This window comes from Ambystoma mexicanum, chromosome 8, assembly GCF_040938575.1.
Source record: "Ambystoma mexicanum isolate Mex_15411 chromosome 8, UKY_AmexF1_1, whole genome shotgun sequence".
In the NCBI taxonomy this organism is placed as follows: domain Eukaryota; kingdom Metazoa; phylum Chordata; class Amphibia; order Caudata; family Ambystomatidae; genus Ambystoma; species Ambystoma mexicanum.
Genome location: NC_090929.1, coordinates 1,522,425,268 through 1,522,448,219, shown reverse-complemented (window position 1 = coordinate 1,522,448,219; position 22,952 = coordinate 1,522,425,268). Strand labels below are relative to the sequence as shown.

The 22,952-nt window shown below is 44.6% G+C and overlaps 1 protein-coding gene across 1 annotated transcript in view; it reads right to left on the bottom strand.

The window, feature by feature from the left end:
* The window catches only part of CFAP58 (cilia and flagella associated protein 58), a 938,919-nt gene that overhangs the window by 383,374 nt on the left and 532,593 nt on the right, over nucleotides 1-22,952 (bottom strand). Inside the window, exon 12 of the mRNA XM_069611751.1 lies at nucleotides 13,062-13,202. Within this exon, the coding sequence (XP_069467852.1) occupies nucleotides 13,062-13,202 (141 nt within the window). The remainder of the gene's footprint in view (nucleotides 1-13,061; nucleotides 13,203-22,952) is intronic.

Genomic DNA, 22,952 nt, shown 5'->3' with positions numbered 1-22,952 from the left:
CCCTTCATGGTGGAACTCATTAACGATACCGGTATGGTTCCCGACTCCTTTGTTTGCGCTCTCATCTCGGTGATCCCCAAAGAGGGCCGGGACTTCCAGGCAGTGCGGTTCGTATCGTCCCATATCTTTGTCAAACATAGATGTAAAGATTTATACTAGAGTCCTTGCCGCGAGGTTGGACATGCTCATGCCTCCTCTGATACATGCCATCAAGTCGGATTCATATTTGGAAGACATGGAGCGCACACCATGCGAAAGACCCTACACCTGATTAATGAGTCACAAAAAATGTCCAACGATCCTGCCCTCCTTTTGGTGGACGCAGAGAAGGCCTTTGACAGGGTCAAATGGGGCTTTCTGATGGCGGTCCTGAGAAAGGTGGGAAACGGGCCGAAATTTAGGGAAGGGATCCAGGCAGTATACACGTCCCTCAAAGCCTCTCTGTTTGTAAATGGGGAATACTCCCGCTGGTTCGAATTGGGTAGGGGAACACGACAGAGATGTCCCCTCTCAACAATACTGTTCGCCCTCTCCTTGGAGCCCCTAGCCCAGAAATTAAGGAACGATCCTCAGGTGGAGGGACACCAGATGGGTGGGAAAGAATACAAAGTGGCCCTACATGCAGATGATCTACTCCTACATATTAAGAATCCCACGTCATCCATACCCAGAGCGGTCCATCTGATCGAATACAGTGAGCTCTCTGGTTTTAAAATAAATAGAGCTAAATCCATTCTATTCCCCCTGCATGAACTGCATGAACTCACACAGGAGGACACAGAAAGGTTCTCCCTGTTGGGTCTTACGATCGAGAAAGGCACTCTGAAATATCTCGGAATAAACATCACGAGGGACCTTAACAAGTTGTATGACGCCAATTTCCCCTCCCTCCTCTCGAGATTCCACGTTGATCTGGCGAGGTGGGGGAAGACTTACGATATCATGGCTAATGAGACTCAATGCAGTGAAGATGGTATGTCTCCCCCAATTCCTTTACCCATTTCAGATGCTCCCGCTTCGAATGCCAAAACACTTCTTTGATGAGGTTAAAAGGGCGATGTTACGGTTCCTGTGGTAGGGGAAAAAGGAAAGGATAGCTTATAAGACTAACACTACCCAAAGATAAGGGTGGGGTGGGCCTACCAGACCTAAGGAAGTACTACGAGGCAGCTCAGTTAAGAATCCTGATCCCTCATTTGAGAAACCACAAAGAACCCCAGTGGATTGAACTAGAGAACTACTACCTAGCCCCAGCAACAGTCTCCGAATGGCGTTAGGTCCCTAGGAACAAATTACTAAGGAGATTAAGGGATCATCCAATACTGGGGACCATATGGGACATATGGAGGGAAAGGAGTGGCATGCATGAGATTACTACGTGGCCGTCGCCTCTGAGTCATATATGGGCCCCGGGCATCAGGGAGGACATCCCCAATCTAGAAAGATTTCAGTCCTGGTACGAAGCAGGATTGGAGAGAGTGGGCCAACTCAGGAGGGACAGCTCCTTTATTACAATCTCGGAATTAGAGGGGGCTCTGGGTTTGGGCCCCCTTTCCAATTCTTGCAGCTCAAAAGGTATTCTTACAAGGGACAAATGGAGGGAGGAGATCAGTAGGGACCTCACTCTGTTCAATAAATTGCTGAACTCCAGAACCGAAATGAAAGGCCTGATCCCTGCCATGCATAGAGAATTAATTGAAGCCGGGAAGGGATCAACCTTGCACTTAAAGGGTAGATGGGAGAGAGACCTTGGAGACAAAATAGATTCGGATATGTGGGGGAAAATGTGCAAGGCTGCCTCTCAGGCCTCGATAGCCAGTCAGTACAAGCAGCTTCATGACATTAAATTACTACACAGATGGCAATATGACCCGCACAGACTGTCTCAGATGTTACAGTCAATGAGCCCTCTCTGCTGGCGTAAATGTGGAGAGAGTACAAATTATTGGCACATGTGGTGGGGCTGTCCCCATATTAGAATTTTCTGGGACAAGGTCTTAGGGTGGATCAGAGACCTTGATGGGATCCAACGGGTAGCCGACCCCTTCTTAATACTATTTGGGTTTGAAAAGTGTGAGGATGAATGCAGAAGGATCATGGGTCTCGCTGCCCCACTTTTTGTTGGCAGCACAAGCCGCTCTTGTAATGAAGTGGAAATCAAAGAGGGTGCTGAGGAAGGGAGAATGGGTCAATGTGGCCACAAGCATTTGTGTAATGGAAAGGATCAATGCAGCCTTACATGCGAAATCCATGCAATATGACCTAATGTGGGGAGATTTTGTGAATAAATACTTGCCCGGGACCTGACAATGTGCAAGGGGGTGGGATTGAACATCTGGACCCACTTAATTATTGGAAGCATGAAAACTGTCCCACCAGAGGAGACCAATGTGGTGGTTTCAAAAGGACCTCAAGGAGGCAACGATGCCTAATGTTGATTACAAAACGAGAACACTATGCATTAATCACAATTATTAGATCTGTCCAAGACATCTGAAGCAAGAGCAAACACAGTCCCAAAGGGAGAGGGTGGTGGTTAGGGGCTTAAAATTGTTCTGAATGTTCTATGCAAAGGTTTTTGGGGGCAGGGTATTAGTTGAATGTAAGTGGTTTCAATATGTTCCTAATGACCTACTTGTATTGACTTTGATCTGTTTTGAAAACTTCAATAAAAACTAAATAAAATTAAAAAAATCCAAATACAAATAGAAAAACCAGTGTCAGAAGATAAGACTGAAAATCAGGAAGGGGTAGTGGGACTGAGGATGAGGGAGGAGGTTGTAACATCTGAAGGAGATGCTGAAAGCCAGAAAGAGGTGGTGGCATCAGGAAGAAAGGCTGGAAGTCTGAATGAGGTGGTAAGAGCAAGGAGATTGTAGAAGGTTGTAAGACCCAAAGAATAGGAGCCAGTGTTAACAACACGGACTGGAAATGACACAGAGGAGATAATATCAGGTAGCGAGAGCAGTACAGAAACATCAACAGGTGAGGATGGAAGAGAGGACGCAGAGGTGATATCAAGGATAGAAGGTTGTGGCCCAGAGGGAACAGTGCCAATGGGAGAAGCCGGTTTGGAGGTGGTGACAACAGGCAGCAAAGGTGGCACAGACAAGGAGGTGACAGAGAGAGAAAGGATGGAATAACAATGACGTGGTATAGAAGGTGAGGAGGAGGGAACATCAGTTGACGAAGATAGGACTAAGGAACAGGTGAGGGACAATCCGGTAGGATTGCAGAATTGGAAAGTTCTAATGGGCCAGATTGGCTCTCAGGAGGACCAGATAGTGGGGTCGGACCAAGACTCGAGCAGGGAGGCTATCTTAAGGTCAGAGATCTGAGGGGAGTAGTAATGGGAGGTAGCTGAGAATGAACCAGTGGGACACCTTGACATTTCTCCCTGCTGGCTACTCCCATTTATCTTTATACTTGAAAGTACGTTATGTCTGAGTGAGATTTGGAGCATGGCACGACAGAAATCCTGCATCTATATGAGTAACATAGGGAGGGTTTTGGTCACCCTGGGAGGGTTTGGGTCACCCTAAAACCTGCAACACCTGGGAAATGGCTAGAAAAACCTCTTTGGAAACATAAGGGCTGGGCCAGACAACCCTGAGCCCATGAATGCCTGAGAACCTGAGAGAGCCAGAGAAGACATTGTTGGGGGCCTCTTTGGAGGAGGGGACATGTCCTCATACAGAAGAAGAATGTTGCTTACCATTTTTGCTGTCTGGAAAGATCCTGTTTTTCCACTGGAGCTTCTTGTAACAAAACCACAACATTTTTAAAATCTAAAACATGGTCTTCTTCTTAATCCCATACAAACTCTTTGACAGTCCCTATTAAAACAGGGCCCTATGTTTAGAAGTGCAGTGAGATTTCATGACAGGATTGTGTTTCCCTGTAACATGTTCCTGTGATTCTCTTCTGAATACACGTCCTGTGTGTTTGCCTGTGAAGTAGCCTAGTGAGGCATGCATGTGGAAACAACTCCCGATTGGTGGGCTGCCAAAGTTTTGAATGGTACAGTGTGCCTGATTGGAGGATGGATGTGCAGCCATGTTCGAAGAACTGCATAAAAATAGGAGTATCTGCACCTTCTCTTTGTCAAATGGTGGGATTAGTAGTGACGAGGCAGGAATACAATGTACTCTAGAAAGACAAAGGCTCTACTCTTGCACTGTACAATCCGACTGTTCACTACTGCTGTCAAGTGCATGCTCCAGACCTTACTCAAGGAATAGACGAACCACTCTGTTGCCCCAATAGTTACTCACCTCCGGATTTAATCTTTCATCAGAATAGCCCTTCTCAGCCACTTAACTGGCATAACTTGTGTCTGGGACCTCGGCTCTCCCGCAAAGGGCCAGCAGTGGGTAATATCTAAAACCTATGTATGAAGACCCAAGTATCTTCTTTCCTTGTGTACTAAATTATCGATGATCGGGTACAAGTGGGGCAATATTGGTATGGTCCCAGCATCTCAATTCAGTTTGCATCCTGAGGCTACGATGACAAATGTGTAATATTAGGGAAACCTCACTGGAGGACGTCTCCTATTGTGACCTGGACAACAGTATCAACACTTAGATCAGCAGCTACATACCATTACCCATGTCTTTGAAGATGCATAATGTTCTTAGATATTATATCACAGGGTTGTGTGTGCATCAAAATAAATAGGTATATTTGCTACGCATGCTCTGGTATATGTTTCCGCATATGGCCCTGACAGCTCTGTAATACGTCTATTTAATATTATGCCTTCGATCAAGTAATCAATTATTAACCCCACTCTGATTGGATGATGAGCATGTCTTAGGTGGGGATAATTACATTAGGGTTTAAGATAACATTGTACAAAATGTTAATGCAACATTATAGGTCTTTAACTCTTTAACTGCTTTAGGATGTACATACATGTTCTTTTTCCCATAGTAATTCACAGCTGCACGAGGGAAAGGGTTGAAACAAATTGGTGAAAGTAGGCTTTACTTCCTAAAGTCCACTCCTTGGGTGTAGGGTCTGTGGTGAATGATCGATATAGTCATTTGTAAGCGGGAACATTTTTCGCTCCTGCTTTTTTGTGGTTTCTCACCCAGAGCCTTGTGTCTGGAGCTACTTTGATGTACACTGTTGGTCCTTCTGGGCATTATTTTGCTCTCTTGCCTTAAAAGCGCTATCGTTTCATATAAATGGTTATGTCTGACAAGCCAGCTGATCAACAACTTTTCTCTAGCAACTAAATGGGGCGGTGCGATATTTGAAGGTTTTATGTCTAATTTGGATGATTATTTAAGCATCAAATAGCGCTACACTCAAAATGATTATCCGAGCATTTAGGGCATGATTAAAGCAACACAGAGGGAATAAATCATGATAGGAATTAAGGGGAAAGAGGCTGACTTTGTATTTTTGCAGGAAACACATCATGCTAAAGGCCAAGAACAGATTTAGAAAACAAAATACAATAGAGGAATTTCTAGTTGCGTTATGTCTAAATTAAGAACTGTCCATCCATACCAGCAGCAATGGTTCTAAATGACTGTTTGCTCTATATTCTCACTGCCTTTACCCCACACACTTATTTACAGGTTGCTCTTGACTTTACTAAGTATTGCAAATCTGTTTCTAAGGGCAAGGTGCCAGTGTTCTGTTAGCAGAACCCCTAACAGTGAATGTATGTATATTATAGTAGTTGTGTGATAATACTTACAAGAAAGTTAAACTGCTTAGGGTGTATTCTAAAGGCCATACAAATAATTGTATATTTTTGTGCATTTTTTGTCCAACTGGAATCATTGGAGTGCTCTGTGTGTGTTTCACTGTAGCCCTAGACCACTCTCACACCCTCCTGAGTCTAAGCCTTACTGCTCCACTACTCAAACTTGCTAGGGTTAGATTAGACATCAGTGTCTTTCCTAATCACCATAATGGATTATTCTCTCAGAATCCATTTTAGCAATTGGTGCTCAGCAGTGTGATAAGGTCTTTGGCGCTCAGTGTAGATTCACTAGAGAGTCACCAAATAGTTCTTGGTAAACCGAACTCTGAGCTTTAAATATTTTAGGCCTTCAAAGTTACTTAACCCATCTTAGCCTGGCACATGTTCGCACTATTACAGCCGCCCATTGTACAGCCCCTCACCATTATAACTTGCCTGTTAAATAACTAGGCATGATGAACTATAATATCCTCACATGCTCTCATCAGAAGCAAGCAAAGAAAAGAGGAAGTTCACTAAAGAGTGGAGTCCTGCATAGACCCACCACAAGCACCTGTGGCATCCATACCATAATTTTTAACACAATTAAAACCAGTCATATCCTCTACCAGCTGCGTCATCAATGAATCTGCTCTCTTTTAGCTTGACCACACCTAGCCCTGCCACAACATCACTACTCCCTCCAGTGTTTACATCACCTCCAAGGATCTGCCCTCCACCAGTCCCATATTGGGCACTAGACTTGCTTTCTTTGAGGAACATCACCACATACGCCTGCTTCTTCAAACGGCATTACCTCCTAGGCCTCCCCTGGCCCAGCAGCACTATATCCCTAGACCTGCCATATCACAGACAATTATCTTCCCATAAACCAGCCATTTTCCATTAGCACATTTTTTAAAGACCTGCTCTTTTATATTTTACTTTAATTGTAGTATTTGATATAGCCTGAAGCTTGCCACAAGTGGCAGACACAACAATGGACAAACCGCCAAGTATAGTAGAAAAAGAGGCACATGACATCAGTAACAAATGCAATACACTGATCAAGATATAGAATTTGTAGATGCATTAATCTGAGGCAGCTGTGTACTCCCGGAAGTAGGACTAGGGCTCATCAGGAATAGCCTAAGAATTCTGAGAAGAGATGGGTCCTTAGCTTCTTAGGAAACTGGAGAAGGGGGCAGGTCAAAGGGAATCTGGCAAACGATTCCCAGAGTGGGGAGTTGCCACAGAAAGTGCCTGTTTGAAAAGCAATGCTGTTTTAACTAAATGACTGTGCAGACAGACCAGGGTTTTACCTGGTGTGGAATGGTCACCACCAGAATAGATGGTGGAATTGTTTGTCTCATAGCTAGTTTGGTTTAAACTGAGAGCCTTACCAAGGGTGGCAACAAAGCTTAAGCTGAAGACTTGCTTCAAGGGACAGCCTGGGAAGATGCAGGAGCAAAGGAGAGATATAATACACCTTTGCAGTGCCACTAAACAGAATAAAGAGTGGTATTTAAGGGAAGTAGAGTACATTTGAAGCCCGCCAATTAGGAGAGCAATGACACTGCCAATATGTGAAAGTATGAGAGACTGCAAAACTCTCCAAATCACATTGTCAGGGAGCCCGGAATGGATCTGCTGTAAAAGTAACAGTTGTTACTGCACTGCCCAGGTTTTTCTTCAACAAGTTTGAAATTAGTACATGGTTTAGCAGAGAGACCAAGGAGCCTGCAGAATCTGCAAGTTGAGTATTTTGTCATTCCATATCAATATGTATAGCCAGAGTTGAACACTGGAATTGGGCCTTTTGGCATCACCAACAGGAGAACAAAACAGATTATGTTTTAGCTGGATTGAATTGGAGGGCTGGCTGCAGCCATCCCACCAACACCCCAAATGCATCATTCCCTAGACCTGTCCCTTGATATCAGAATCAGCAGCATACATATGTCAAATCCTCCTACTTCACAAACGTAATCTCCTCCCTTTGCGATCACCACTGCAAACTTTCATCTGCCCTCCAATCTTTGCTCATGCCTCCCAAGCCAATATGCATTGCTTCCTCTCTTTCTGCTAATGACTGTGTTCAGTACGTTTCCTCTAAACTCTCTAAAATAGAAGGACACTCTCACAGCCTGCCTCTCCCTCCCTCACCAACCCTCCTTCTGTCCACCACCTCTCCCCCTTTCTCTTCTATGCTCGACTACTTCGCCTCTACCTGTTCTACTGAAATAGCACCCATCCTTAGCAGTGCCAACCCCTCTTGCGCTTCTATCAACCATTTATCCCGCAAATGGTCAATGACTTAGCCTCAATCACATGCTCTTATCTCTCTGAGCTCTAACCTCTCTCCCTGCCTCATTAAAATCTGCAACTGTCTTATCCCTTTTGAAGAATCCTTCTGCTGACCAAAATGCTCAGGAAACTATCGCTCGGTTTCTCCCCTACCCCATTATTCAAAAGTCCCTGAGCGGGTGGTCTTCAATCGGTTCACTAAGCACCTTGAGGATAATGGCCTTGGAAATCCACTTCAATCTGGATGCTGTAGTGAACACTGCATAAAGACCGTACTTATGCATGTCTTCATTTTTGTCTATAATGCTCACCACTCCAAACTCTCTTCTACGTTCATCCTTTAGGACCTTTATTCTGCTTTTGACAAGGTTAACCACTCCTCTCTCATCCTCACTCTGCAGGACACTGGGTTCTGCAAATCTGCTCTTGCCTGGATTGCCTCCTAGATGGAAGATCGATCCTTTAAAATCTCTTGGAACTCGCAAACCTCTGACCCCACTCCTCTCCCAGTCAGCGTCCCCAAAGGATCAGTCCATGGACTTCTGCTCGTCACCCCCTATACCTCTGCCCTAGAAAGACTTACCTAGTCCTTGAGCTTTCACTATCACCTTTTTGCTGATGACATTCAAAAATGTTTCTTCTTTCCCTCCTTCGCCCCAGCCATCTCGCAGCAAATTATGAAATGTTTCACTGCAATTCATCCCCGGATTGCTCTCCGTTGCCTCATTCTGAACTCTTCAAAAATAAAAGTCATCTTTCCCCTAGCTTCCAATGACATTCCTCCCTTCTCCTACCACCTTCCTGCCCGACCTTCTTTCTCCCACACCCAAGGCTCGCAATCTTGGGGTCCTCTTTAATAGCGACCTATGACTGCAATAATTCATCACTACCACTGCCTCTGCTGCTCGTATCAACCTCCTTAACATTTGGAAAATGTGCCCTTTTCTTACTAATCACTCTACAAAAACTGTAATCTCCACTCAGCAAGTTTGACTTCTACTCAAGCTTTCTCCTTAGCCTTACTCTCTACTCCTTCCTCCCTCTAGACAAAGTCCTCAACTTTTCTACTCACACTCTCTACAACTGACCCAGCTCCTCCCCCATTTCTACCTATCACAACATGTTGGTTGGCTCTCCAGGCACAATCACTTTCTTTTCAAATTCCTTCTGCTTGTCTACAAAGCTATACATTATCTTGCCCCTCCATACCTGTCTGATTCTATATCAGTTTACTCACCATATCTTTTCCTCCAATCTCCATATGGACTCAACCTCACCATGCCATACCAGTCCTGTGCCTCCTCTCATTTCCACTCTTTCTCTCCAGTTGCCCGTTCCACGGGAACCCACTGTCCATAATAATCAAAGCAATCCCAACTGTGGATCTCTTCAAAGCTCGATTTAAACTTCACTTACTTGCTAAATGGGAGCTCTCCCTACACTCTCCCCATCATCCAGACATGTTCCCACCTATGCCTCCAGTGACTCTTAATAATGTAATTTTGTATATTTAATGAGTATTTCTCTTTAGTTGGAAGTGCTTGCCCCCTTATGCTACTATCTTTGTAAGTTACATGTTTTCTTATGTACATTTTAGTTCTGCTGGTTTTGTTTTGCTCCTGGTATATGTTGTAATTATTCACACTCATAAACTGGCTCACCTATTTTCATCTTTATGCTATTGTACATGCATCCTTCGTGGGAATGCTTCTGTAATCTGTAAATGTGTTATTGTAAATAATTTCTGATCGAAATTGACATCACTGTTCTTCAAATAAATACAAATACAAAGGTGCACTTGAAGCAATTATTTCTTCTGCTAGCATAAACTCCATCTTTGCAGTCCTCTGCCTATAGAATCACTAACTCCTCGATCAGAACAGGGCACATTCACCAGACTAGCCACACATCCCAGCATCTTCCAGGACTGCCTTTGCATCAGTACCAACCCTTACCACTGTCTTAACAGCAAAGTCAGCCTCAGTGGAAATGATATCCCGCTTCTGTCTGCAGCATGCCTAGACCCACTTCTAGCTATTCCTAAAGCTGCCATGCCCTTTGCCAGCAGCATCATCACCCAGTGCCCCAAAAGCACACAGACCTGCAATTTTATTGCAATACACATCAGTATTCTCACTGAGCCTTGCATCCTTTGCATAGCTTTATTTTTATTTTTTTAAGGTTATTTTGATTGATTTTACAACATATAACTTGAAACATTCCCAACCACATCCCCCAACTCCTCCCCCCCATCTCGTCTCCCCCCTCCGGGAATTTCCTTGCTATCAGTCTTGGTGGATGAGGCTTTTTATCCTCTATTTTAATTGAACATGTCCAATATCTTTATTTTGTGTGGGCACCATTTCTCCATATAGTCACTTTGGAGGTATGCAAGGGTTATGCCCCAATTGTCTCTGAATTTTTGATGGGCTCCCTGTATGTTGTATGTTATGTGCTCCATCGCTATGTGTGTCCATACTCTCCTTATCCAGTCTAGTGCCATGGGCCGATGTTTTTTTTTCTTCCATTTTTGGCCTATTTCTAGCCACGTGCCTATCAGTAGGCCCATAAAATTTCGTTTTTTCGTTTTAAGTGTTTGTCTTTGGGGTCCCATAATCCACATAGCCATATTTCTTCATCTAGGTTCCCCATAGATGGGAACATCTTTTTCATATGTGTCTGGACTTCTTCCCAGTACTGTTGTAGTTTTGGGCATTCCCACCAGATATGTCACCAGTCCCCTTCTCCTCCACATTCCCTCCAACATTTGTTTAGGGAGTTCCGATAAAATCTGTTGTCTTTCTGGCGTGTAGTGCCACTGGAGGAGCATTTTCATCCACATTTCTTTTGTCTGTATCGCCTTAGTTAGTTTTGGTATCATCCCCCATATGTATTCCCATTGCTCCCTGGGAAGCGTGATTAGTAGGGTCTTCTCCCATCTTTTAATGTATGTCCATTTTATTTCGTCCTCTGAGGTATTTATATATTTATAGGTGATTGACACAAACTTTTTTGTTCCCGAGTGTGTCATTATATACTGTTCGAAGGGAGTTAGCTCCCTCATTGCGGCTTATTTGATCCTACGCTTGCCCAACCAATAGTGCAGTTGTTCCTATTTGTATTTGTATTTGTCATTGGCGTTCAGATTTAATAGCGCCTTACACTCCTCGAACGTCCTTATTTTTTGCTCCTGGTACATGTCCCTTTGCATAGCTTTTGATTAATAAGCAATGCTTGCCCTGCACAAACCCTAAAATTGCTACATAGTGCAGAGAAGCCCTCACTGGAGCCAGTTCCATCAGTTTATGGAAGTGGGGGTTGTTTGAGACAGAGTGTGCATAAGTTGGAGCCATGTTGCAGCAGCCCATTTCCACCCCCTTTCCCAGTTGCAAATCCTTCATGGGAACCAACCCAAGCTACTCTGTGGCCAGCTTTCACATTTGGGTGGGTAGGACTTACAATTAATTGTGGAAGATAACTTTTACATTACATTGCCCATGCTGCAGCACCCACAAAGCCCTCTTTGAGGCAGAACAGCAGCGTTCAACCCCACCCGGCCACTCATGGCTCCAAGTACTGCAGACTTCCCAAGGTCTGTCTCTCAAAAATCTTCCCATCACCAACACTGGCCCCAAAGCCCAGCCAGGTGCATCCACCACAAGTTGAGCGAGCTCTGCCCACCACTAAACACTGGCACCATGGAAACACTCTCACTCTACCGGTGAGATATTTCTATAACCCTGACGGACGGACTTTGTGGGTAATGAGGATCAACAGGAATTTGTAACTATGCTGAGAGGGTTCATGCACGGGATGCAACCCAGGTAAGCATACAATGTGGGTATCAGGACACCGTAGTGGGTGCATGCACACACAGGATTTATGATGCTGTGTTTGTTCTTCTGCACTGCCCTGCATGCAAAAGAGCACCAACAGCATAGAACCTCTAGAGTACAGTACTCAGTCCAGTTGATGGCCACAGCACTCTCTATGTACCTTAGAAGAATTGGCAAAGTGACAGTGAGGCCCCCAATCAGCCACATCTGAAAATGGGTAGAGAGTCATCCATAAGCAATACATTCTCAGTGATAATCTACACACAACTTGGTGCTCCGATGACATAAATAGAGGAATTGTCCCCCTATATCAATGGCACGAGCGGACATTGCTCAGTTTTGATACCGAGGAGCAGAACCGGCTGGTATGCACACAATCATGCTCATGCAAACGATTTTTTCTCTCTTTTTAAAATTGTATTAATTCAAATTTTTCAAACATACATTTAGTAAACAATCTCAGCAACTTTAGTGCAAAGTACATCTGGAAAAAAACTACAAACAAGAGAATAGCTCAATGTCTCACAGGATCCAGTAATACCCCCACTCCTCGACACACACACCCCAACTTGTTTCTTCCCTTACAATATCAATGAGCCCCGAAACAAAAAGGCAAACCACAACTAAATTCAGATCGCCATTAGCACTATTATGTAGCCCATCAGCATTGCATCACAGTTCCCTGTCCTAGTGCATGAAATCTGACCCAGCCATCCCGATCACTATTCACGTGGGAGTGTTCCCCTCAATCCCCAGCATCCTCCATCGACCTACAGCAGCATTCACCCTGCCTCCCTTGACATTGTTTTAAGAAGTGCCCAAAGTGCTAAAATACAACCACAATGGACCCCAGTAATCTTTCGGCCGAGAAATTGGTATTACTAGTTCTCTGAATGTATCCTCCTGGGTGTTACACGAGATAAGGTCCCATATCCATTCTTCCACTCCAGGAGCTTGGATCACCCACCAATGCTTCGCCACACATCTTTTGGCAATGAGGAGAGACATACTCAGCAGGCTACAATCCCTCCTTTGCACCCCCCGTGTAATGTCAAGTAACGCCATCTCTGGACTCAAGCATAGATCAATTTAATAAGATTTGAATGAAAAATTGAAATAAGATCTGAGTGTGTGCCCTGTATATCTATCATCTCTGTGTAGACATAGATACACAGAATATGTTGATAAAAATGACTTTGGCTAACTGAGCATCCTACCTGGTCTAGTTCCTTTTTCTGCCTTAGTCGCTCAGAGTCAGCTTCCGCAATGATTTTCAAGAGCTTCCTCTCTTCGGCTTCCTGGTTGTCGATAAACTGCTTTGTCTCAAGGCTTTGATGCTTCATCTTCTGCAGTTCAGCCTGGTGAAGAGGAGCAATGAGAGCAAATGAGAGACTGGGCAAGGAAAACAGCGTTCAATCCAACACGACACAGTACTAAACCTTTAGAGCAAAGTTGCGTAGAAAGGAGAGCGTTGGGAAGACTTGCACATGCTGCCTGCAGCTCTATTCGGATGGAGGTCGGAGGATGCTGGCTGCTAGATGAGACTCCCTTTAATGTCAAAATGGAGGGGATCTAATGTCAAAATGGAGGGGATCACCTTTCAGGTAAACCTGCCCCTTTCGGCACAAAATACACTTGCTTAGTTAATTTTCAATACATTCAGAGAAACAGCATAAAATGAAATTAAACCATGCACAATTTTCCTACACAACATGTATTACACAATCATAAAGTCACACTATTAACCCCTCCAAAGAGGCGAAGGGGAATCTGAGGGCCCTGAAAGCCCAGAATCTGCGAGATGGCATACCCAAAGACGATAGAGGGGGATCCCATAGAGGTTACTCTCCTCTGCCCTTTCCCCCGTGCCCACTGAAGAACTGTGTAGTGGCCATTCCACCTGTAGCTCACACTCAGGCAGACAGAGAAAAGAAACAAGGCCCTTTGTCACATCAGCCAATGCAATTCTCTTCAAGGTAAGACTGTGCCACCCCAATATTTAATAGCATCACCCATCCTCAGTGATTAGCAAAGGGCAAAGAGAGAAGAAACAAGTGATGCACCGGTACATGTAGGTTCACAGGCTCAGCAGCATGGTAAACTTACCTGGTTCAGCAGTAACCAGCACCTACACTACTGGCTGCCATCATTATTTTACACTTTCCAAGCCCAGACACACAGACAAGCCCAATGAAAGAGATTGACAGAGCCCAGCTTTAATGGCAGAGCTGAGTAGCTCTAGGATCAGGTCCACCTGAAATGGTCAACACCAGAAGAGAAAGTTAGGCAGTCAATCACCAAATGGGGAAACATAAGGGCTGATACCTTGGCCACTTAACAGGGAGTGTGGCAACAAATGTAGGGAAACCAAAGTTGGGCCAATACTGATAGAAAGAGGGAAAAGGACTAGAGAGGAAACAATTCAAAGAATCACTGGTTAATCAGGACAACCAAGCGCCTTACGTAAGAGCTCAGTTGAAGGCAGGGAATGGCACAGTTGGGAAGGCATCCCTGGAATGAGTTGGGGAAGCAGACAACAAGGGTAAGGGAGAGAGTGCTACAAGCCTGCTATGGGCTATATCTCAGACTCTGCCAGTATCCATAGTCCAAGGAGGTGAGAGTAGAGCCTGCAGAGGCTGCAAGCGAGGGCCTAGGAAGGAGACACTTTGGGTGAAAATAATACAGTCTGACAATGATCCTGACAAAAGAGAAGAAATGGGTGCTGATATGTTCACAGTAAGACCTTGGGAAGAGGGGAGAGATTCCTGATCATGCTAATATCCTAAGGGAAGGTGTAAGAAATACTCGCTGACAGGAGTGTGCTGCCATAACATCAAGAAGCCTATGAAGGTAGCCTGGCGGGCCGAGGGCGAGAATATTTATACCAAGGAACCCTCAAGCCAGGAGCGAAGTAAAGAAGTGAGCTGGGCGCTATATCCCTGAGACTGAGTTGCCGTGCCAAAAATCAAACGGCCATTTTATTCAAGAATCCATGTTAGAGAAGATAATTCTAACAAAGACAGGGAGTAGAGAGATACCTACACCTTCTGAGTTAGCCATCCTGACACTTTAAGAACAGTCATCCTTTTGTGTTGTAGCTGAAGCTCCTAATCCCTTTAGGCATTCACCCCATGATAAACATTTTAGGAGATTGGATCGAGAAGGTAAGCAAGTGGTCTTAACCAAAAGATGGTCACTTACATTTGGGGAACCCTTTGGTACCCTCAGACTCAGGAGCTATATACCTATTACTTTATTCCTCATGAGACATTTTTTTTATGTTGGTTGAGAACAGAGCAACTATCCCGTTTTGTTACGAATATATCTGATCCTGTGTTTCTCCAGCTAAACCTCTGTGATTTGAAAATAAAAGGTGTTTGAATAGAATACAGTTACTTGTCTTCAACAAGTCATACATTGTCACGTCATTACCATGAGTATTGCCACTCCATTATGTATCGTCTATTGCTAAATATCCCAGAGGGGCCCCTCTCCCACTGCTCAGACCTTCATTCCAGGGAGACCACAAATAGCGAGACCAGCCAATCACATTGGACCAAGAAAAAAGAACACTGCAGTCGAACTCCATCAAAGCCTACGGTATGTATAGCTTACATCACGTGTGTGGACACAGGCCACAGGCACGGCCACCCATCCATGCACCCCAGAATGCAGCCATGGCTATGCTATTCCGGTCTAGCAGCGCACATAGCCGTTCACACTGAAACCCCTGACATTCGTATACAGCGACAACAAACTAAAGGAATTCGGTCTAGCTGGGCACACATCGAATCTTCAGCACTAGCACTCTATCCTAAACCACCAACAGCACCCACCCAGGTGCCTGACCTCCAGGCTGCTTACTGGAGGCTAGCCAGCCCGGATGTAGGTGATTTGATAGAATACATGTTTTCAAAAGAGTGAAGTCTCTGCATTTTTTTATTGCAGGGGGAAGACCCCCTGCAGCCCCACCCTCCTTCCCCCTACCTTTATTAATATCCCTTACCCCATCCCCACATATATTTTATTTTAAAAGTTTTTTTCAGTAAAATAACAAAAAAAAACAATGTGGTCAGGGTCACTTCTTCCTCGAAAAGATTGGATTTGGTCACTTCTACGGTATCGAACCAGCCCACCTAAGTCCTAACCCAGCAAAAATTCACACAAGCATCTTAATTTAAACTCTTAGACCCTCCTCCACATGGACTATGATCAACTAGGGCATTCCATTCACAAAGCACATTGAGGCCATACACATGGAGAAACGGTGCTATATAAATGACCAATACAATGCAATACAATACAATACATATCCTAACCTTCTTCATATACTGTATTAGAACTAGTGAAATAGTTCATTTTTATTTAAGGCACATCATCAGAAGCAAGGCGATCCTTTTGTTTCTGGAAATAAATGGTGCACTTTAAAAACGAAACAATCTTAAATAAAGAATTCTGATCATGAGTGGAAAGAATTCACTAGGCGCTCCTTAAAAACAACAGAGAATGAAGCATTGACTAGCCGTCTTGTACCGTGCATAAAAAAACTGCACATGGGTGCCAATTCAGAATAAGAGATTACTCAGCATTATGCTTAACTTACACCGAGAGAGCTCTTCGATTCACAAAAAGGTTACTAAGAGAAATTCGGACTTCCAGTGAACCATATGAGCCTAAATGTGTTTTCTCCAATCCACTAACCACAGATCTCTGAATTCCTGCCCATCCTTACTATTCACAAATACCTTGCTTCCTTATCTCCGATATCACCAATCTACATAGACCTGCTGCCCTGCAAATCCTTCCTAGCCACCGGACCACGCTAGGTGATTGCATACAGGATACCGGTTTTCAAATTAGTACCAGAACTGTTTGGGTCTGGAGAAACGTATTACTTGGGCAATGCACCAGAGCGGATAGAACAGATCAAGAGGATAATCCTAAATCCTACACTAAACGGTCACATCGAATGAGAAGCTTAGCCTTGAGAAAGACGGATAAGTCGAAACACGTTTTGCCTGTTCAACCTATATTGAATTCGAAGAGAATAAATGAACACATTAAGAATATTATGAACTCTGTCATAAATAATTTGGAATTACAAGCATGTACTCAACTTAAGTCTATCAGTAGTTTAGGCTAAACGCGAAGAGCTAGCAGTACGCATACACTATATTCGCTCTATGGCCTTGGGTTTATCACATACTACTAGCCACGCGGCTGGCATTTCTCACCTTGCAACTCAGGGCAATTGGACACAATTTAACACCGCCATTTCTTTTACACACCTTCCTAGCCACCCCCTACACACAGACACACAGACCAATAATGCCTGGGGCCATGATTTCGGACATCACAATAATATAATCTTATCTTCCAGTACCCTGAAAACGCCTTTTCTTAGACCCACAAACCCAAATACCTCGTTTTTTTTGTTTTAAATTTTATTTATTTTAAAATTAAGTTTTACAAATAACATAGAACCAACCATTGCTAAGCTGCACCGGGCACAGAGTTGCAGGGTATCTCTTGAATAGTAGCAAACATCTCTGCACAGTTCATGGTTTTGAGAAATTATTGCAGACCACTAAATCATCCGAAATCAGTACATCCACCTACCCAAATATCTCGTCACCTCCAGAAAAGGGAAAACCTTGTTCAGGCCTCGCGCTCCACAACCCTGACACATTGAGGAGGAGTATGTTATAATGGAAACTATTCTGAAATCTCTGAGAATGTTCAGGCCCCCACCTGGTAAATTCAATTACTCATACTAGGTGGCCACAGGAGCCAGCATACTACATTGTAGGAGTAGAGGTTGCTACCTTGTATCTTATTTAGAAGGCATGGCCTGTTCTGTGACTTCATGTAAACGGCCCTAGACAGATGGTGCAAGTCCAGAAAGCAAACAAACTTGAATGGGATCTGGAGAACACTGATGCCTTTACACATGTGGTTGATGGGATCTAATGAGCATATAAGTGTCAGGCTTGACTCTTGAACGTGTGAAAGACAGACAGCACAGCACAAGTGTCCAGCTCTACGCTCTCAAAAACAGATGCAATGTTTTCAGAGAACAATGACGTCCCTATGACTGAAAGTGAAAAAATACTCTATTTTCAACATCACAAAACATTGCTATGTGGATGACACTCAGGTTTTCTCTTTCACTTTCAACGGTCTGAATGTTTGGTCTCTGTTTATGTCTTTAGGGTGTGTCAGCGCAAAGTGCATCTGCAATAGAATGGGTCACTCATAACCCACAATGTTCCCTGCTTTGCCTCAATTTACCCATGCCGTGTGCATGTGTGTGAAGTAGCACAACGACAACTCATAGTGTTCCTCTTTCTCTTTGGCTGAACAAAACCACTAGTGCAATTCCCATCTAGTTCCAGACCCATCCTTCTCAGAATTCCTTTCCATGGATGCCCCTTCAACTTGTCCCAGTCACTGTGGCACAGTGTTGGATCCCTACTTGCGAACAGTCGGTTCTCCTGATTTTGCCTAGTCCCAATGTGTTATACCTACACGTACCAGCATTCGGTTCTGTGGGTTCTCTTTAAATTGTCAGCACGATGCTACTGTTGTCACAGTGTGTTAGAACAGCCGCACCCATCATTCAGTTCTCTTGATTCTCTTTCCATTCTCAGCACCACTGCACTTTCATCCCAAAGTTTTAGGCCATCATGTCCAGCATTTGAACTGGCTTGGTTGTCGGCCAGCTGTTAGCAGCTCTGCGTATTGGAACCACAACTCCTAGCATTCAGCATTCGTTCAATTGAATTTGTTAGGTTCTCTTCAAGTTGTCTGTGGCATTGTGCCATCGTCAGTGAGTGTTAGAACCACCACTCCCAACATTCAATTCCCTTGCTCCCCCTGCTATGGTTAGTGCCGCTGTGCGGTTGGCAAAGATTGTTAGAACAACAATTGTCAGCACTCAATTGTCTTGTTTCTCTTTTGGTCGTCAGTGCCACTGCTCAACTGTTGCTAAGTGACAGAACCACAACTCGCAGCATTCAGTACGCCTGGTTCTCCCCTCAGTAGTCAATTTTATTGATTCCCTTACAATAACTGAGCGGCACTGCAGTACTGTTGCAGAGTGTTAGAACTACAACTCCAGCATTCAGTTTGCTTAGCACTCATACAGTCTGTAAACACCACTGCACTACGGTTACAGGGTGTCAGTACCACAACTATCCCTGGCTTCTGTGCTGTGGTATTTTCCCTTTCCTCAGTCGTCCTCCGCCTCCCCACCCTGCACTCGGTACCTCTGGGCTCTCCAGCCTTTGCTCACAAAATTCAATAACGGTTTCTCTGAACACTTTCTTTGTCCAATACCCCTTCTGTGTCAGAGGCTTTCTGGAATGGCCTCTGTTCCTCATTCTGAGCAATAAGTAGTATCTTTTCCTGCACCGGCCCCGGTCTGCCAGCGCGCTGTGCAAGATGTTTTGCCTGCCGCCCCCCAATCCTGTCAACCGAGCACGCATGCAGAACATACGGGAGCCCCTTGCTGTTCTTGTAAAGTGTGTTTAAGTATCATGCCTGGTGCAGCGTGATTCTTTAATATGTGCTGGGCCAGAACGATACTTCAGTTTACATGACTCTGAGCTGAAGCCTGCAGCTCAGTGTCATGTAAACTGGAGGCAAGGCGACCTTAATTGCTACGGGTGGGGAGGCCCTTGTGCAGCCGCACCCCCCGAGCGCACTTTGGGCCGGCGCTGATCTTTTCTCGTTGTGGTTTTGTTTATGAGCCTCCACTCTTGCTTTTGGCAGCTTCTCTGTACCTCCCCGACATGGTTATTATCTGTGAAAGTGGTAGTGTGTCGGTGGAGCAGGACTGTTGACATTATTTCCATCATGCTCCGTGCTCAGGTCTGCCTCCTGGATGATCAAGCTTCTCCTAACAAACCTCCACCTAGTGTGGCCTTCCTATGTCTCTCGTCACTGCGGCTCCGCTACTGGGCCCATGTGGGTTCTGGATATCAAAAAATACAGCTTTCTTCCAGCTGGTGGTGCAGGAAAAGGCAACGTTCATGGCCTGAAGATGTGTGCTCTACCTACAAAATCCAAAGTGCTTACTTTGTGGGGGTGTTTGCCGGGGCTCAGCCCTGGCACTTATTGTCTCAAACTCAATTTGATTATGGTGTGGTGTTTTGGCAACTTTTTTTCTTTTAACTGTCAGTCATTCGTAGTCACACAACAACCATCAACAATGTGACCGGGATCACAACATCCTGGTCCTGCTCATTGTTATTCAAGTACTGCATGTCCCATGTGGAAAGGGCAGTGCTAGTTACCAATTGTCATGAATAACAATGGATCCGAAGGAGGCAATGCCCGGGCACTGATCCAGTCAGTCAATCTGCATGACATTGGTGCAGATGTGCTACTGTAATAACCAGCAGCACTGCCACAACAGGACAGTCACCAACCAGCAGCACCAACACTGAGGCAAGGCCATTGCCAACGAGGAGTGCTTGTCAAGAGCGCCATCCTATGCAATAAGATCTTACTGTCTGCCAAGCCAGTTCATCAGTTCAGCAATGATCTGCTCTCTTTCCTGTGGCTAGACGCTCAACATGTCCCACTTTCCACCTTGAAAATCAGAGCAACATGTCAATCGTGCATCTCATTTCAAGACACAGCTAGTACCTGATGTTATTTCATGTTATATTGATTGGCATCTGTAAATCACACACCTGCCATTGTCCGTGCATCCACCATCCTCAACAAGCCAATGGGAGGTTCTGCTTTAACCCCAAATATGTGGCAACAGTGGGCGGGCAGCCAGGCATGCAAAAAAAGATTTGGGCCCTAGCACTTATTTACAGGTGAATCGCTGCATATCAGGAATCTTACTTCGACACTTGTGCCGCTGTGCACGCCAGATGTTGAATACTTTCTGCGCACTTGAAGCCAGTGTATACTCTGCAGCCCTTAGAACTGAGCTATTTAGCATTCTGTGCTATGTCAGGATGCATAATCAAATAATTGAGTGACCAAGCTCGGCTTTCGTGAGCATAGTCCAAATATCCCAAAACAATAGACGGAGAACATTCAGTGTTTCATTTCGCATTATGGTTGAGGACAAAATCTCGCCACGCCATGCTAATTCATTACTGGGACTGTTAAAAGGAAATGTGGACGCCTTGAAGCGAAGCATTCCCAAGGTGTGCGCACAATGGATGTCAGAGATAACATTAATTCAGAAACATCAGCCGTGCGCTCGCAAGAATGCGTCTCCGATCGCATATGGCTGTTCTGCAAATGCAATTTCACCCAAATTGGCTTTTTTCCAGAAGCCACACATTGACTTCGTGCCATGTAAACATGATAATTTAAAGCCATTGTGCTGCAAGTCTAGCCAGGCTCTTTCGAGCTAATGTTTCATCCTGTGTTCGGCAATTCGTGAATTCAGCAAATGTGCTGAGGTGTGGGCAATGCAATTCCCCAGCGCAGAGGCTAATATGATTCTGGGCCCGGGACACCTTCGGCGATGTATAATTGAGAAGCTAAAGCCGTGTAACAATCAAGCTGCTGTCAAACTGAAAGCTGATGGCGCGAAGGCAACAGAGAAAACCGGTGCCTCCTCAGGACTGCAAGCAGAGCAGTGCCCGCTGGACCTGACGATGGACGGGCTCTTCATTCATCACTAACGCGCGAGATGGGAGCAGGACAATACCTTCTCTGGTGTGTTACAGGGGTGGGCTGCCATTCTGTCATGCAGGTAAGGGGATAAAAACCACACCAGAGACGTCAGCAGATTAGAAGAGTGAAATGTCAAAAGAACACAACCGAAAGGCAGTGCATGTTATTGGTGCAGGCGATGGCGACGTTAGAGAAAGATGGGCGAGGATGACGTATGTGTCCATTAATAAGGTATGTTAGCGGACTGGATGCAGTACCTCGAACGTAGACTGCATAGCTGTCAAGTTTCTCAGTTCCAGCAAGCAAGTCCTGATTTTTTTTTCCCGTGGCATAGTGGTACTTGTAGTTTTACTTTTCCCATATTAAGTGTGAGCCTACAAATCCCAGCATCCAATGGAAAAACAGGACTGGTTCGAGGAGCACGCATGGGAAACTTGCCAAATAGGAGATGGTGCCAAATTACATTGCTTAGCTCTAATCTTGTCTAGTTTGCATAAAGGCAGATATGTAGATTTCGGTGCTGAACAATGTAACTAGAAATGCAGTGCCTATGGTACAAGGGTGGCACAGAAGCGATTAGGTGGGGACAGCAGGAATACCATTGCAATGGGGATCCAACATAAAGTGGTGGCTAGTGAGAAACCTGCCCCTAAAATCAAAAGAAAAGGGACCCACGATTCCCCTGCACAACTGTAAACAAGGGAGTCGGGAATGCTATAAACACTAACGAGGGACTAGTCCCCTTGCAATACTAACCCAAAGGTCTAATCAGTGCTCCCAAAACAAAATGAGTCAAGCAAGTGAGCGAGGTTAAATTGACCTCACTCCCAACATTCAGATCAGGATCACAAAACAGTCAGCAGATGTACTAGGGGGTCCCATTGAAAGTGATGGGGAAGCTGCAAAAAAGACAAATATTCCCTAACCGGGGGAGCGGGAGGGGGAAAGGATCAACAAATTGACCATGAAACTCTAGTCAAGTCATTCTCTACTTTTTTGTTCTATTTATTTATTTACATTTTAAAAAACATAGCATTAAACATTCATAAAATCAAGTGCACAGAGTCAAGTTACATAAGTAATGCACATGAAAGCAGGAACAGCAAAAACCTACAGAACTAACCCTATCAACACCACCCCCTAAAAAAAAAATCTTTTTCAATGGTTAGTGGTGTTATTTTTTAATTTTAGATGATGTGTTAGACTGAACTCTGTAGGCTGTCAGTAGGAAACAAATCTATACATGAGATGCTACAGTTCATGTTCTTATTACAGGCACGTTGTGACATCACTACTGCCCCAGACCCCCAGGGTCACCCCAATCCTACCCTTAAGCATGGGACATCATCCCCAGGTATACACCAACTTTGAGAGGGTGGGGGACTTCAAAATGTGAGAAGGCATTCACCAGCTTTGGCTATATGACTACATAATCTGCTGTAATCATCGACATACAAAGA